The 18,764-nt window shown below is 37.2% G+C and overlaps 1 protein-coding gene across 3 annotated transcripts in view; it reads left to right on the top strand.

The window, feature by feature from the left end:
• Nucleotides 1–18,764, top strand: part of Hdac8 (histone deacetylase 8) — a 229,219-nt gene that overhangs the window by 65,417 nt on the left and 145,038 nt on the right. For all 3 annotated transcript variants that reach the window (XM_077793756.1, XM_077793757.1, XM_077793758.1), the window contains exons 5-7: nt 13,332–13,444; nt 17,648–17,725; nt 18,320–18,428. In XM_077793756.1, coding sequence (XP_077649882.1) covers nt 13,332–13,444; nt 17,648–17,725; nt 18,320–18,428 — 300 coding nt within the window. The remainder of the gene's footprint in view (nt 1–13,331; nt 13,445–17,647; nt 17,726–18,319; nt 18,429–18,764) is intronic.

Below are 18,764 nucleotides of genomic sequence, written 5' to 3'. Positions count from 1 at the left end.
TAAAAGGCCTGTGGTTGGCCATTTTTGTAACCAGAAAGCTCTTAAATCCATCTATTTGGCCACTGGCAATGTGGACAGAGGCAAGCAGAAAAAGTAGTAAAGTGGAAAATGGGGAAAGGCAAGTGAAGCGATAAGGGAAAACCAAGAAAATAGACTAAATTCCTAATATTACAAAATTAAAATGGACGGAGTGGGATAGACATGAAGAAGTGGAAGAAATTAAAAAGAAGAGAAAAAATAGATGTAGATAGAGTGATACCAAAACTATTTAGCATGGTGATTAAACTTGTGGACTGAAGCATCAGACTGCTCAAATGCAAATTCAAATGTCTCCCCATTCTCCTTCCCCCTAATTCCTGGCAACCATTATTCTACTCTGCTTCTAAGAGTTTGACCATTTTTCATTCCTCTTATCAGTGGTATCATGTAGTATGTGTCCTTCTGTGTCTGGCTTATTTCACTGAGTATGATGTCCTCCAGGATCATCCACGTTGTCATGAATAGCTGGATCTCCTTTTTGAAGCCTGAATAAAACTCTATTCTATCTTGTTGTGAGGGTACTGGGGATTAAACCCAGAAGGGCTTAACAACTGAGCCACATCCCCAGCTGGTTTTATATTTTATTTTGAGACAGGATCTTGCTAATTTGCTTAGGGCCTTGTTAACTTGCTGAGGCTGGAATTCAATTTGGATCTTCCTGCCTCAGCCTCCCAAGTTTCTGGGACTATAGGCATGTGCCACCATGCCCAGTTTTCATTCTATTTTTATATCACATTTTCTTATCCATTTATCCATTGATGGACATTTAGAGATCTACTATACAACATATGCCTATAATTAACAAGACTGTATTGTATGTTTAAAATTTTTTGATAGGAGGGTAGACCTTATGTAAGTGTTCTTTTCATTAATAATAAATTAATAAATAGGAGGACAGGAAGAAACTTTTGGAGGTGTCAGGTAGGTTTATGGCACAGATTGTAGTGATGATTTCATGGGTATACTTAGCTCAAAACTCGTCTAAGTTATATACATGAAATATTATACAGTACAGCTTTTTGTTTTTTTTTTTTTTTTTTTTTTTTTAAATATTTATTTATTTTGAGTTCTCGGCGGACACAACACCTTTGCTTGTTTGTGGTGCTGAGGATCGAACCCGGGCCGCACGCATGCCAGGCGAGCGCGCTACCGCTTGAGCCACATCCCCAGCCACAGTACAGCTTTTTGTATGCCAGTCAGACCTTAATAAGTGGCTTTTTAAAATTCAAAAGCTAGACACAGTGGAATGTCCCCATAATCCCAGCTACTCAGGAGGCCAAGGGAGGAAGATCAAAATTTTGAGGCCAGCCTGGACAACATAGTGAGAACCTATCTCAAAATAAAAAAAAAAAAATTTAAAAAGGTTGAAGGTGTAGCTCAGTGGTAGAACATTGCCTATCATGTATAAGGCCTTAGGTTCAATCCCCAGTACCACCACAAAAAAAAAATTCAAATTCTAGTTTAGTCACTTTCTAGCTGTGTGACCTTGGACAAGTTACTTAATTTCTCTGTGCTTCCATTTCCTCATTTGTAGAATGGAAGTAATAATAGTACCTATCTTCCAGGTTCCAGGATTGTTGTGAAAATTGATTGAGTTAACAATATTGAAAGCACTTAAGTAGTTCCTGGCACAGGATAATCACTCAGTAAACATTGGCTATTATTTTTATTATATGTCAACAATAGAGGAAAGCCAACCTGTACTACCAGCTGGTTCCACAGTAGCTGTAATGAAAGTAAAGAATTATAAGAGTTATGTTAATGCCTGATTAGCAAATAGATAACTGAACAAGTCATAGAAAGACCCAAATGGGAAAACATAGCTATAAATATATAATGTCAACTTTTTTCCATTTTATCATCATATTTGTTACAAATATGAAAATTTGATAATACAGTGTGTACATTGTCGTAGACCTCATGGAAGGCAATTTGGCAATTATATTTAAATTATAAATGAAATCCTTTGACCCAGGGATTGCACATCTACTAATACATCTTTCAAATATATTTGTACACACTGAAAGGAAGTTATGTGCGATTATCCAGCACTGAATTGTAAAAGCAAAATATTGAGGATAACCTAACTGTGCATCAGTAGAGACCAGGACTGAAAATTTAAAAGAAAATTGTTGCAAAGTCATTGCCGGTGATGATTAAGCTGTTGAACAGTGTGGGCACGTGGTCTGCCTGTGAGAGGTGTTTCGCATATATGTCTTCATGTCACGATCCAAGAGTCCCTGACCTTTAATGGATATAAAAACAGCAAATGCACATGAGCAAGTGCAATTGGCTGAGCCCTGTGCTTTTTCTTCAAGATTGACTTTGTGATTCACAGCTCACCGGGGCATTTAAGAAGCTAGACATATCTGGTAAACAAACAAACCAAAAAAGCAATTACCTGGCCTCAAAGCTGCATACTCATTCCCCAAAGTTTTCAGAAATAAGTTTGTTGAACTTGATCTTTTCCCTGAACACATTTGTGTTGATGATATGAAAGACAAGATGCACCAGACAATTAAGGGAATTATTTCATTCCACTATGGTAATAGAGAGAACATTCACTAATGAGGACCATCTCAAAGAAAAGTAATGGGCCTGGGTTGTTATAGAGGCAGGTAAATAGGGGAGCCATCTGCGAATCTTCTGAGTGTCATGAGAAGGAACGGACATGGGTTTTATCTTAGGATAATATGCCAGGGTAGGATAGACCCTTGAGATTAACCATTTCCTAGAAAATAAAAGGTGGGAGGGATTTCTTAACCAATGCTGCTTTCTAGGGTGCTCAGATCTCAGATAAACTTCAACATTGCCATTTCTCCCATTTGTTTAAAACAAATATCATAGCTAGGCATGGTGATGCACTCCTATAATCCCAGGAGCTCTGGAAGCTGAGGCAAGGGGATGATAAGTTCAGAGCCAGCCTCAGCAATGTAGTGAAGCCCTAAGCAATTTAGCAAGACCCTGTCTCTAAATAAAAATTTTTAAAAAGGACTGGGGATATGGCTCTGTGGTCAAGTGCCCCTGGGTTCAATCTCTGATACAAAAAAATATCATCCATTTCTGAGCAACTCAGTATACACAGACCTCCTGAATAGGGCAAAGCAGGGGTGTAAGAAATAGTCTCTTGAGGACTCTTGGTGGTGCCATTACTATAAAACCAGTTCAGAGATGGTGACAAAGGTCAGTTGTTTTAGAGTCCTAAAGTTTGGGCATCTTAAAAAAAGAGATGACTAAAATGAACAAAAGAAATACTAATATAAAATGTTAGCTAGGGGACTGGGAATGTGACTCATTGGTAAAGGGCTTGCCTGGCATGCATGAGGCCCTGCCCTGGGTTCAAATCCCCCAGCACCAAAAAAAAAAAAAAATGTTAGCTGGGCAATATGGTGCCCACCTGTAATCCCATCTACTCTGGAGGCGGAGGCAGACAAACCACATGTTTGAGGCCGACCTCAGCAACTTAGCAAGACCTCCTCTCAAAATAAAAAATAAAAAGACTGGGGATGAAGCTCAGTGACAGAGTGCCCCTTGGTTGAATCCCCAGTACTATTTTAATTAATTAATCAATTAAAGGTTATATTATAGTAAAGAGCTAACCTGAGAATTGAACCTTGAAAGTTATCAGTCCAATGGAGTCTAAGACATGAGTGGAAAAACTTCTTAACGTTTCGTAACACCCCTCATGGAGGTAGGATTTTGGTGCTCTAGGCCATGTTGTTTTGCTCCTAGTTTTGGTTACTTTTCAAACAAGATCGTGCGTGCATGACCTGAGCATTTCTTTGTATTTCCATAGTGGTCTAGGCAGCAGCTAGGTCAGGGAGCATTCCAGTCATGTGTGGCCTGTTGCAGCACTGTGTTTATCTAGGTTTACATCAAATTGTTAGGCTTAAGCTCTCAGGGCTGCCTAAGATCCTGGAGAAGAGGGCAAGGTGCATGATAGGGATTTAGGCAGTTAGGTTTTAGTTTTCCATGACGTCAAGTCAAGTGGGAGAATAAAAATAGGAAATGTTTGTTTGAAGGATATTATTAGCCAGATATTGAAGAAAGCTGGAAGAATTAAAATTTTAGTAAGGAGTGACAACTTGGGCAAGATAACAGGATTGAGTTTGATTTACAAATAGGTATCAAAACTGGTCTCTCCACAGAAGGGAAGAAAGTCAGTTATATTTCTTACAGACAAGTTGAAATTTGAATACCCATCAGTAACCTGTGATTTATAAAGAGGTACAAAATAACTCAAAGACAGTGAACTGTGGTCGACTCTGATAACCTGGAATGCTGTGCTATATACAAGACAGTGTATTCGGTTGAAACACAAAATTTCTCTCTACAGTCACCCTCGTTGACCAAAGAGAATCTCAAAGAAAGATTGTTCTTTTTTTCCATGCTAGGAATGGAACTCAGGGTCTTGCCCATGCTAGGCAAGCCATCTACCACTGGGCTACACCCCCAGTCCAGAATGATTATTCTTTTTAATTGGTTCTTTCTAGTTATACATGACAGTAGAATCCATTTTGACATAATTATACAAGCATGGAATATAGTTTGCTCAAAATTCAGTTCCTCATACCTCTTTTCCCCTCCTCTCCCCCTAAATCCTGCTCCCTTCCTTCTACTCTACTGATCCTTCTGCCCTTTACCCATGATTTTTAAATTAATTCCTTGTGAAAGTACATGATGGTGAGATTCACCAAGGAAAAACAGAAATCTTATTTTTTAAAATATATTTTTGAGTTGTAGGTGAATATGATACCTTTATTTTATTTGTATGTGGTGCTGAGGATCAAACCCAGTGCCTCATGAGTGGCAGGCGAGTGCTCTACTACTAAACCACAGCCCCAGCTCAGAAAGCTTATTCTTTTTTTTTTTTTAGTATGGATGGACTGAATTTATTTATTTTTTATTTTTTTTATTGGTTGTTCAAAACATTACAAAGCTCATGACATATCATCTTCCATACATTTGATTCAAGTGGGTTATGAACTCCCATTTTTTACCCCAAATACAAGTTGCAGAATCACATCGGTTACACATCCACATTTTTACATAATACCATATTAATGACTGTTGTATTCTGCTACCTTTCCTATCCCCTACTATCCCCCCTCCCCTTCCCTCTCATCTTCCCTCTCTACCCCATCTGCTGTTGTTTAATTCTCTCCCTTGTTTTTTTTTTTAGAAAGCTTATTCTTGAACTCAAAATAAGGCTTGTCTTACAAACAATAAAATAAAAAATAATAAATTTGGGTTCATCAAAATTAGAAATTTTTTTGTATCAAAGAGCATAATCAAAAACCTGAAAAGACAATCAACAAAATGAGAAAATAGTTGCAAATTATATGTCTGATAAGGATCTGGTATCCAGAATATATAAAGAACTCATAGTACTCAACAGTAAAAACACAAATGACCCAAGTTAAAAAAATGAACAACAAAAAAATACAAATGGTCAATAAGCACATGAAATAATGCTGCCCCTTTTTTTTTTTTTTTGGTACTAGTGATTGAACCCACAGGTACTCAACCACTGAACTACATCCCCAACTCTTTTAATTTTTTATTCTGGGACAGGGTCTCACTAAGTTGCTGAGGCTGGCTTTGAACTCGTGATCCTCCTGCCTCAACCTCCTGAGCCCCTGGGATGACAGGCATGCATCACCATGCCCAGATGAAATAATGCTTGATTGACATCATTAGTCATCAGAGAAATACAAATCAAAACCACAGTGAGATACCACTTCATACATACTTGAATGACTAGAATTTAACAATCACCACTTCCAAAGAGGAAGGAGAAACCCTGGAAAATAACAAGTATTGCTGAAGACATAGACAAATTGGGACCTATGTATGTTGCTGTAGGGAATATGAAATGGTGAAATTGCTGTGAAAAACAGTTTGGTCATTCCTCAAAAGTTAAACATAAAGGGCTATGGTTGTGGCTCAGTGGTAGAATGCTAGTGTGAGGCACTGGGTTCAATTCTCAGCACCACATACAAAAACAAATAAATGAAATAAAGGTCCATCAACAACTAAAGAAAATTTTTTAAATATATAAAAAAACATTAAACATAGAATTACCATATGACCTAGCAGTCCTAAGTATACATACCCAAAAGAATTATATACAGGTGCTCAAACAAGTATGTGTTCACCAACGTTCAGAGCAGCACTGTTCATAATAGACAGAAGGTAAAAACAACACAGATACTATTGAAATGTGAAATGTGTGTATGCGTACATATTGAAAGTGGAATATTATTCAGCTGCAAAGGGAATGGATTCCTGGCACATGTTACAACATAGATGAATCTCAAAAAGAAGTGCAAGAAACCAGACACAAAAGTTCACATACCGTATGATTTAATTTATATGAAATATTCAAAATAGTTAAACCCATAGAGACAAAAATGCAGATTTGTGGTTAGTAAGTCTGGGGGAAGGGAGGGATTGGGAGTGACTATTTAATGAGCACAGGGTTTTCTCTTGAGGTGACAAGATTCAGGTAAAGGTAGCACAGTATTGTGAAAGAAGCAAATGCCACTGAATTGTATGCTTTAAGATACTTAATTTTATACTGCATGAATTTTACCTCAATAGAGAATAGTATAAAATAAAAATCAAAACCTATTAAGGCTAATAAAGCAAGCTAAGAAGATTTTACTGACAGTCTATAAATTTGGAGAATTGCTCTTTTCTGGACATCCCCAAAATAACCTAAGGTTCCAGGGCCTGCCAGGAAGTAACCTTCCTTACTCACTTGTAAGGCTGGGAACTCTGTAAGCCAGGTACCAGGGTAGTTTTTCCAAGAAGGCATTATATGCACTGGCTTCATAAAGTGAGCCTTAGTTCCTTGAAAGTGTCAGATCATACCTGACACAGTGAGCATCATTCACAAGTATGACATTCTAGGCAAGGCCTTGGTTACATACCAATGTTTTAAATTACGTTCTGGTAACAAGAAAGACAGATTTTTATTGAAACTCTGCAGATAATTATATTGCTATGGAAATAAGAATACTTGGGCTGGGAATGTAGCTTAGTGGTAGAATGTGTGCTTAGCATGCACAAGGCTTTTGGTTCAATCCAGAGCACCACAAACAAAAGAAAATAAGAATACTCAATGAGAGTTTCCAAATCCTGGAAACTTGGGCAAAGGGAATAAGATATTTCCATTTGAAAATGTCCCATTTCTGTTTACAGAAGCCTGCTCTACTAAATAGTTATGAGTTGAAGATTGCATAAGAGAAGAGAAATGAGTTCCTTACATATGTGCAGAAAACGGAATATTAAAGCATCAGCAATATTCCAAAGACCACCCAATCATCCCTCATCAGTTCTTTCAGACCAATGTAATTAGTTTTTGTGCCACTCGACCTTGGTTTAGTAGTCTTATTAACCCACCTGCTTCAAAACTAGAGTTTTCAAAGTCCTGGCTCATTTCATTAATGTGGCCTCAAAGTTGTTTAAACTGTCCCATCAGAAGCCTGTACACAAAAGTACCTGGGGCAGTCCTTTTCTACACGGCTCTCAGAAAGTCCTTTGTTGAAGGTGAAACCCTCTAGCTTGTGGCTGACTGCAAAAGCTTTTAGTGAAGCACATGAGTAAAACATAAAAAAGCAATCTGTAGGTGACAAAATACTTACAATAGCTATGGTTACCTTATTACTGATCATTTTCCAAAGGGAGAAATCTGATGAGAGTTCATTACAAGAATAACAATACAACTGACAAGGAAATGCAGTTGTTTTTGTGGCATGCAAAATAAGATAAAAGCCAATCCCAAAAAATTTTTAAACAAAGTATCTTTAAACATAATGATTAACCTTATTTTCACAGAAGAGAGGGTATTATATCTAATTTATTAAAATGTATGAACAGAATGTTTAAGGAGAAAAAGACTCAGATATGACATATAATAATCCTGACATAATATACCACAAATATACCAAGAATATAGTTGGAATATACCAGAGTTTACCAAGAATATTAAGTAAAGAGATTCAGGAATCTAGAATAGGTTTTAAATATTTGTATATTAATAAAATTTCATAGGTAAGTGGTGTGAATCCCCAGTTGAAAATTAATGTCTAGGAAGATACTAGATTCAAAATGAGGAAGCCAAGCTGAGATCAAGTTAACAGTTTTCTCTTTTTTAATATTTAATTTTTTATGTGTAGATGGACACAACACAATGCCTTTATTTTTATGTGGTGCTGAGGATCGAACCCGGGGCCCACCCGTGCTAGGCAAACGCTCTACCACTGAGCCACAATCCCAACCCGAGTTTTCTTAAAAACTGAAATTATGATTGGGAACACTATTCCCACTTATCCTAGGTTTCACATTTCCCAGATTCAGTAATCTGTGGCCAACTGAGGCCAGTAACAGTACATTAACATGTTTTGAGAAAGAACAAGACCACATTCACATCATTTTTATTACAGTATATTTTTATAATTATTCTATTATTATTAATTATTGTTGTTAATCACTTATTGTGCCTAATGTATAAATGAGGTTTTATCATAGGTATTTATGCATAGGAAAAAGCAAAGTATATGTCGGATTTGGTACTATCAGCAGTTTTAGGCATCTCCTGGGGGGTCTTGGAATGTATCTCCCACAGATAAGGGAGGGTTACTATACCACAGTTGTCTAATATTTAACAAAGCAGCACTGTGGACTCTGACAAATAGCATATCGCAGCCAGTGAGGACATGGATGAATCTGTGGAACTTCCCACACAACATACAATTTCTGAAATACTTCTATTAGTAATATTTTACCAAGCTAACCTAGGGAAAGCAATGCATCTCATATGATTTGACAGCTCTTGCCGTGCAACTCCTCAATAGTAGCATATCAAACCAAACTAATGGTTGCTAGCACAGCTTTTTTTACAAGGTGAAAGAACAAATCCTTTGTGATTTTTTCCATGGGCCCTCTGGGACTTAAGATAGGATGATGGGTTATTGAAAAGCAATACTTGGCTCACTGTTTTACCAAAGTGACAATAAAAGATTTTAAAGATAAACACAGGAAGTAAGATGATTGTAAAGAACCTTAGCTCCTTTCTCAGTGCGAGGACTTTGTTTTCTTAGATAGTCAAGGACATACTAAAGTCAACATAAATGATAGAAGAGGGCTGGGGAGTGTAGCTCAGTGGTAGAATGCTTGCCTAGCATGTGTGAGGCCCAGGTTTCATCCCCAGCACTGCAGGGGAGGAAAAGTAGTAAACCATAAAAGATTACCTTGGGAAAACACAGAATCTTTGTTATCTAAGAAGATTATTTGGAAGGTAAAGCAAACTGTTTCTAACCTGTCATTAAGGACAGACAAATAATCCAAAAGAAAAACCTTTGCCATTTGAACAGAGAGCAAAACTCTAGTTTTTCATCAGTATATTTGATATTGGAGTTCTTTTTGGTATAAGTGCTACCAAAGTAACCACTGAAATTCTTTTTAAAATTTTTTTTAGCTGTAGATAGACACAGTACTTTATTTTATTTATTTATTTTATATGGTGCTGAGGATTAAACCCAGTGCCTCATGTATGCTTGGCAAGCGCTCTACCACTGAGCCACAACCCAAGCCATGAAGTTCTTTTTGAAAATCTTATAAATAAACTCATCAAACCATAGCCAGCTTTGACCTGAACAAATAAAATTCTGTTTCTGTGAATCCTCTGCAATTTTTGGTATCCATACACATCCTTTGTAGTACAACTTTTAAAAAATTTTTAGTTATTGATGGACCTTTATTTGTTTATCAATTTTTATGTGGTGCTGAGAACTGAACCCAGTGCCTCACACATGCTAGGCAAGTGCTTTATCACTGAGCCACAACACCAGCCCTATAGTACAATTTTTCTAAGTGACAAAAAGTACAGTCAAATATATATAGCCTCCCTGTACCTTGTAAAAATAAGAAGTAAAAGCATATAAACCTAAAATTATGTGTAGTAATGTTTTAGCATTCTTTTAAAACTTTTTTTAGTTGTAGTTAGACACAATACCTTTATTTTATTTATTTATTTTTACTTGGTGCTGAGGATCGAACCCAGTGCCTCACATGTTCTAGGCAAGCACTCTACCACTGAACTACAACCGCAGCCTTCAGCATTCTTTTACTTAGAAATGGTCTAGGTGTCTAACTGATATTAATTTAATTTAATATCAGTTCAAAGTTTTCAGTTACATAAAGATCTTGTAAATTATTTTCAAGCTGATCAACTACAAAACATAATTACTATTGCAATAAAGTTCATTATCAGAATGACTCAACTTGGTTAAACGAATTTATTTTATTCATAAACTTGAACATTTAATAGAAGTAACATTAGTTCATTCAATCGATAAGCCTGTTTGTGTTTAGGAAGAATACACCTAAGTAGAACAAAAATCTACCTGCACATTTTACCTAACACTGATAAGTCAGAAAAAGACAGCTAGTTTTAGTAAACTAAAATTACTAAATCAGTCCTATTTGCCAAAAATTGATCTAAATTATGTGAACTTGAATTGTTACAATTGTTTTTATAGGAATATTCTTTTTAGCAGTTTGAAAGTTTTGAAGGTTCAATTTCTTTATTTTATGGTAATTTAAGCAATATTCCTTTTATCTAAATGCTTTTCTTTCTTTTTTTGGTGTGGGGGGGTGTGGTACCAGGGATTAAACTCAGGGGCACTTGACCAGTGAGCCATATTCCCAGCCCTATTTAGAGACAGGATCTCACTGAGTTGCTAAGCACCTTGCTTTTGCTGAGGCTGGCTTTGAACTTGCCATCCCCCTGCCTCAGCCTCCCTAGCCACTAGGATTACAGGTGTGCGCCTGGCTCTCTCTCTCTCTCTCTCTCTCTCTCTCTCTCTCTCTCTCTCTCTCTCTCTCTCTCTCTCATAGTGGGGATTGATCCCAGGGGCACTGAGCTATATTCCCAGCACTTTTTTATTTTGTAACAGGGTCTTGCTAAATTGCTTAGGGCCTTGCTAAATTGCTGAGGCTGGCCTCCAATTTACAATCCTCCTGCCTCAGCCTCCCAAGTCACTGAGATTATAGGCATGCCCAAACTTGGTTCTAAATGCTTATTCGTTTCTATAAGCCAATGAGAACAGAGCTCCTTTATGAGATTTTCTAATCTAATTTGGTAATATCATCCAGAGGTAGGAAAATATTACACATTCACACAAAAAAACATAAAGGACTTTCTGAATTACAGACATCATCATCATTATTCAGGCTATTGTCATGGAATAATGTTCATTAATTAGGAACATCTTAAAGGAAGAGGCCCAGGAGATTTTTAGAAAAGGGTAAACAAGGTAGTTATCCATGAGTCTTAATGGGAGTCATAAGAAAGGATGGGTCTTACTTTGGAATATGTCAGAGCAAACTGGTCAATTCTCCATTATCAGCCCTCAGAACACAGAGAGGTGGGGAGCTTCTTGGCCATCACTGCTTTCTAGAACCATGGAGCCTAAATACAGCCCGATACTGACAATGACATGAGTGTACTTTGCCAAGTTTGTCTACAGAAGTTCTCTATATTCTCCTTTATATGCCATATTATTTCCGGTTGCCTTTTTTGTTTGGATGGTTAGGTTTTTGGTTTTGTTTTTTTCTGTACTTATGACATTCTCCCTAACTTCATTGTATGTTCTCTGAGGGAAGCAATTATTACCTATACTGATTTGTATTCCTCCTTCTCCCTCCTCTTTTGACCTACCATTCAGTGTTCTGTCCCATCTACACAAAGTTATTGATGTTTAATAGAAGAATACATTATATGTCTTGATGTACTGAGACAATAGATTTATAAAATGTAAACTTTCCATAACTGGAAAATAGCACTGACATCTAAGAACTTTCAAAGTCACATATTTAATTCTTATTTACAGAGAATTCATGGATGGACAAATTCTTTTCTTTGCTTGTTTTTTTTTTTTTTCTGTTTCTGGTTGCATACCTAAGACCAAGCTGTTCCTTGTCAAGCTGCTTGTTGAGTTCACCTCAATGAAGCATAGTCAGTGTCAAGCAATATTTTTACCAACTTCCTGCTCTCCATCGAACTGTCTTATTGACTCAGCCTGTGAACCAGGGCATTGTTTAGAATATGAAATGCAATAAAAAAAGTGATTTCATGAAGAAGTGTATGCATTGTGTAGGCACTAGAAAGATTTCTCATAGTAGCAAAGATGCATTTTAACTGTTATTCCTCTCAGAATTCTGCTTTGAATAAAACTTCAGGGTGAGCTTAGACAAAAATGGGCTAAATATTTGTAGTGTTTGTGGAAGCAAAAGAAATGGAAACATTTTGGATGAGGCCTTAAAATAAATTATAATGCATTCTGATGAAAGATAATGTTCTTCTACATCTAATCAGCCAAGCTTAGTGGAATAAAAGAACACGTTATTTCACATAAATGTGTAATAAAAGAACACGTTTTTGTCGACAAGAGGATAAAGTGACACAATAGCAAAAAAGTTAAAGGACACTAGTAAAGTCAATGAGGACAATTTTTGTGAAGGAAACAAAATAAACTTTAGAAAAGGCTGCTTCATTTTTCATTGTAATAATTACATTTACAGAAAGGCAACTGTGTTATGCTACCCAAGAGGTTATGCATTTATACATTCTACACTCAACTTTTATGAGCAACAAGTGCCAAGACTTTTTTTTTTTATTTAAAAAAATAACTCCCAGGTTATAGGGCCGGTACAGAAAATCTAATCTCCATCATCTTTGTCTTTTTTAATATTTATTTTTTAGTTATAAGTGGACATAATGTCTTCATTTTACTTTATGTGGTGCTGAGGATCGAACCCAGAGCCTCACGCATGCCAGGCGAGCACTCTACCACTAAGCCACAACCCCATCCCCTATAGGATTGTCTTTAAGGCTGCTTCTAGAGTCTAGCCTTCTTAAAGTTCTAGAAATGAAAATCAGTGTTCATCATAATGAGCCCGGGGTACTACATATTTTTTGACATGATTCCTAAATCATCAGAGAAAGGTTTTATTTTGTTCAGTATAGTTATTATATTCTAATGCTTTGAAAATCTGGGATCTTGAATGGAAAATGTTATCAGTCAACCTGAGTATTTACCAAAACACTTCATTCTCTAATCATTCTAGGCCACTTACTATATAATCTTTGTGGCTGGATTTTTGTTTTTCTTCAAAGAAGGGGGAATTTTAAGGGACTAGATCTCAAGGGTTAGATCCTTGGCTGTAAAGACTCCCTTGGATTGCTTTTTGGCTGTTGGCTGTAGCAACTTGTTTTCTTGCAGAGATGAAGCATCTGGTTTTTGTTATCTCAATGATGCTGTCCTGGGAATATTACGATTGCGACGGAAATTTGACCGTATTCTCTATGTGGATTTGGATCTGCACCATGGAGATGGTAAGCCCTTCAGTTTCAAAGATGCTTTGCTGCTACGACAGCAGGTTTTGATCAGTAAAGCTACTTCTAGGCAACTGGTAAGAGGAGGAATGGCTATTGCAATTGAAATTTTCCTAATTGAGATTTCTAAAGTAAGTAGTGTAGATTCCTCTAACCCACGCCAATCCCTCCTTTGCTGCCTAAGCCAGCCTCCTTTCATTTCCTCTCCCCTCTCCTCCTGTAGCAGAGCTTTATAGTAGAGAATGGGAAGAAGTGGAACTCTTAACTAGTGTTTACTCCAGTGCACAGTAACCTACCTCAGGCCATTTCCATCAGTTCTAAGGCAAATTTGTGATTAGAGCTGACAGTCTTGTCTCTTCTCAGTGGTACTTCTCTCAGGATAAAATAGGTATATGAAGGACAGACAGTCCAAGTTTTTCACCAATAAACTACCAACTTCTGTAGTGACCAAAATCTGTTTTTCTTTTTTGGGAGGCACCAGGGATTGAACCCAGGGGTGCTTAACCACTGAGCCACACCCCCAGCCCTTTTGGTATTTTATTTAGAGACAGGGTCTTGCTGAGTTGCTAGAGCCTTGCTAAATTGCTGAAGCTGGCTTTGAACTTGTGATCCGATTGCCTCAGCCTTCCCAGCTGCAGGGATTATAGGCATGAGCTACCACACCCGGCTGCCACTTTCTTTATGTTGCTAAAATATGAAGTCCTGCACAAACCCAGATCATCTTCCTTAACTTGTGATGGCAGAATCTCTTAACACTTTGTGCTCACCTATTAATCCCCTCTTAGAAGACTCCACTGAAAATACTTATCCAACCCTCCTATGTATTTTCTATCTAGAACATAGACCTACAGTGACAGTTGTCCTGTCTGTAACACAGTATTTCCATTCACCTAAGAACACTTATCCATTAAATGATTGATTAAGTATATCCCCTGTCCCCGACTTTAGTGACTGCTACTTCCTAATTTCCTGGGAATTTTTTAGACAAGACATACTCACATAATCATGCATAAGTATGTGTCTAAGGTTAGGGTTAGCTTTTCTGTCAAAACAGAAAGAAGAATGAAGAAATGTGGTGGTGGGGTGGGGGGAGCTCCCCAGGGAGTGTTTCCTGCACAGATGCTAGAAACGGATGCTAGAAACATGGACCAGTGACATAAAGGTAAATGTAATAGACCCTTGCATGATGGTACACATCTGTAATCCCAGCAACTTAAGAAGCTAAGGCAGGAAGATCACAAGTTGGAGGCTAGTCTCTGCAACTTAGTGAGGCCCTGTCTCAAAATAAAAAATAAAATAGGGCTGGGAATGTAGCTGTGTGGTTCAATACCCAGTGCCACACACACACACAAAGTAAATGTAACAGATGAGAGAGAGGTTGGAAAAACCGACATACTACCTTGAGAACTACAGTCACTGAATTTCTGAATACTTGGCCATTGCAAAACACAGCCTTGCTCAAAAACCTTTAGAATCTCCTTATTCCTTATAATAAGGGGCAGCATTTGACCCATGGCTTACATTTTGTATAGTCAGAGAGTAAGAATGTTTTTTTCCCCATTTTTAGAGGTTGTAAAAACATAAAATTTGTATGTGTGCATATATATGCATAAGTGTGTTCCTAGCAGAGATTGTAATTAGTTTGAAAAGCCTACAATGTTTACTATCTACTATTCACTTAGTTTTCTGACCCCTGGCCTAGAACAATGTTTCTCAACCTTACCTGTGCATCTGGATGGGAGGTTTGTTTTATCATGAAGATTGCTGGGCCACATTCACTAGATATTCAGGTTAAGTAGGTCAGATATAAATCCAAAGAATGTACAATTTAACAGCACTATAGTTGTTCTGCAGGCCACACTTTAAAAAACAGTAGTCTTCGAAGTAAAGTCGAGTCTTTTCCCTATCTTTCAAGGCTCACCTCAAACAAGCCTCACCTCATCTTTCCAGTCTTATCTCTCCCTACTTTCTGTCCAGGTTACTCTTACTCAGTGAGTGTATCTCAATATTCATGACATGTCTCACTATTCCTACTTCCCTGACTTTGCCTCCCTTTTTTCCTAACTTAATTTTGCTTTCTCCTCCCTTTTTGCATCTCCAAGTTCTATCCATTTGCTCAAGGTTCAACAGTAGCAGATTTCCCTGATCACCCTACCCCAAGGGTTGTCTTCCACCTCTCAAGTCCTGTACTGTTTATAGCACTGATTTGCTATGTACTTACATGTTGTCTCATATTATTAGGTAATTTTTTAACATGTCTGTGTCTTGTTTCTTCATAGAAACTTTAAGTACCTTCACAACACAGATCAAATTATTTATTTCTCTCTGTCTTGTACAATGCCTTAATAGTATCTGTATATAGTAGTGGTTTAGTAAAATACTTGTTGTATGAATGAATGATTATGAAATGCAAAGTATTAGTACCAGAGTTCGAGACTAGAACCAACTCTATTGAACCATATAAGAATGAAATAAGACTGTCACCTGAAACCGTTCTTTCCATTTGCAATGTTATTTCTACACCATTTAGAGTTTCCTGTTTTAGCCAACTTTTATGGTGTGTTTCATTTCAGTTTATTTCCCCTCTTCAGCACCTCCCTTCCAGTGACCCCTGCCCCACCCCCAAACTCTTACACATTTGGTTTATTTTAAATCTCCCATGATTCCATAACTAACATCCTGTGGTGGCTTCACTAACCACTCCTACCCCGTCTTCATCTCCTTTCATCTGCCTAAACACTCTCCTCTTTCACACCAACTCCATATCCTACACCTATCTGATTACGTCCTTTTAAAATTAAGTATGATTTTATAACCATGCCTAATGGTATTTCCTACAAGAAGAAATACAAATGGCTACTAAACATGTGAAAAGGTGCTCAATGCCCTAATACTCAGAGAAATGCAAATTAGAACAAGACCATTCTTTCTGCCTAGGATTAAAAAGAATAATAATAGCCAGTCATGTGCTAGTCAACATGGGAGAAAACAGGGACTCATATACATGGTCAGGAGAAAAGTAAGCTGATATATCTCTGGATGGATAAATAATCAGAATTTTCATGAACTATCCTTGTTTCTAAATTGAAATGCTATTTTCATTTATCTTGTTTTATTTTGTTTACTTCATACTTTCTGCCTGGAGCCCTTAACTGATTTTAACTGCCTCCCTAGGGCAAAACATAAGCTTGGGAAATTCAAACATACCTGTTATGTACAAATAGAGTTAATATTTTTTTAAGGTCTCTGTTGGCTTCTAATGAAGACTGAATACATTAAGTAAACACTGAGACAATATCTTTGTTTGAAATATAAAGGAGGATAGTACCCAAATTTGCTAATAGTCCTTGCACTTTACAGACTGATTATATGAACCACAGTATATGATTCTGGGAGGAAAAGGGTAGAAATGGGTACCATGGTTATTGGACAAGAAGTGGCTTCTGAGAATTACTTTAAATCCCAGCTTTTAACTCCCAGGCATCCAATCATTTTCTGACCCTGTTTAAATGGAAAGGAGACCCCTTTCTAGAAAAGTCTCTCCCCCATGTTTCTCTAGGCTTTAAAATTCTGTTATAAAGCTGCTATTAAGGAACAAGACCGTGACTATTTTCAGCTTTCCATGTTTTAGCCAGAAGGATGTACTATAAGTTAGTTAGTACACACAGGACTTTGAGAAACCTGCATATATAACCAAATATGCATTATAAAGAGGTACTTTATAATTAGGCTTTCACCATGTAATGCCTAATGTTTGTATTGGTTATATTTTTAAAGGGATTATCACATAATACTTCTTTGAAAAGAAAATAGAACATAAAACTTCAAAGTTGATGCCAGTGTCCTCTATTCATTTCTGTTGATAGTGTCTTAATTCTGGGCTCATTCCCTTCTCCACATTTTAGAACAGATGTCAGAGAAAGCCCAGGCATCCCTTTGCTTTGAAAGGAGAAGTCCAGTTATAGTTTGCCATTAATTTGAAAGGGTACCCCCAAACTTCACTTGAGGCCAAAGTTCTACCTCATCTGTAATTACAAAGATCAGAGACCAGGGGTTTGTCACTTTTATTCCTTGGCTTGTTAGTTTTGTTATTGCCACCTTCCTTTCTCCCCTTCTTCCCACAACTGCTTTCTAGATTTTTAGGTATTAGAAACCGAAGTTCTATATATGAAGTGTTTCTTCTGACATTTCTTTCTCTGGTAGGTGTAGAAGACGCCTTCAGTTTCACCTCCAAAGTCATGACCGTGTCCCTGCACAAATTCTCCCCAGGATTTTTCCCAGGCAAGTGACTTATGTGCTCCCTGTACTTTTGATGAATAGATACTGCAATTGTTCTGTACATCCCTATATCTTATATTTGTATAGCTCCATCCTGTTACTATGTTATGGAGGCTATTCTACACAAAATTTCAACACAGGTCATTTCAGGTGACAATGATAAGAGGAATGACAATAACACGGTTTCTTCTTCCAGATGATTTTTATGGACTGTTAATAGGCAGATCAGTTAAACTTCCTGTACTATCAGATACCACAAGTAATTCCTAACATCCTGATAATTGCAGTGACACAGTGATATTATGTCAACCTCAAAAGCACAAAGAATCAAGCAAAGGAGTTAATATCTTAATTTTTATTTCATCCAGTAAGATGAAAATGAAGGTTTTTCAGTTTCCTGGCTTCCCCAACATTATTTATCCTTGTTCCTACTGTATATTATTTTTCATAATTTCATTACCTTAGAAAATGATTACTAATTCAGAATTGTTCTGCTAACTGACTGTTTTGGCCTTCTAAATTCCTGTCAGACAATCCTTCAAGTTTTCTAGTTCACATGTTCCTAATAACTGAACACAGTGTTCTTCTCTATTACAGGAACAGGTGATGTATCTGATGTCGGCCTAGGGAAAGGACGGTACTATAGTGTAAATGTGCCCCTTCAGGATGGCATACAGGATGAGAAGTACTACCACATCTGTGAGAGGTATTACAAAACCATCGAGCCAGGAGCAAGAGGATTGCATTTCTGTAGAATGAAATGTTCCCTCATCTGGCAGAATTTTTTTTTTTCAAGCAACAGTTTGAAAGAGAAAAACATTGTATGTCCACATAGCTTTTAGACACTGTTTCTTATGCTTATTTAATTGGGTAGCCATCTCCTGTTAGGGATGGCCAAGTGATTGGATCAGAGCCTTCCTCCAGCTTTGATATTACCTGCTTCCTGGTATGATTAAGAAAAAAGAAAAACTTTTAAGCTGTCCTTGGGAATCCTTTTTCTACTACTTTCTCAGCTAAAGAAACCTGCGTGTGTGTGATTTCA

The sequence above is a fragment of the Urocitellus parryii genome, chromosome X (assembly GCF_045843805.1).
Source record: "Urocitellus parryii isolate mUroPar1 chromosome X, mUroPar1.hap1, whole genome shotgun sequence".
Taxonomy (NCBI): domain Eukaryota; kingdom Metazoa; phylum Chordata; class Mammalia; order Rodentia; family Sciuridae; genus Urocitellus; species Urocitellus parryii.
Note: the sequence above shows the minus strand (reverse complement) of the source record. Positions and strands in the feature narration are given on the sequence as shown.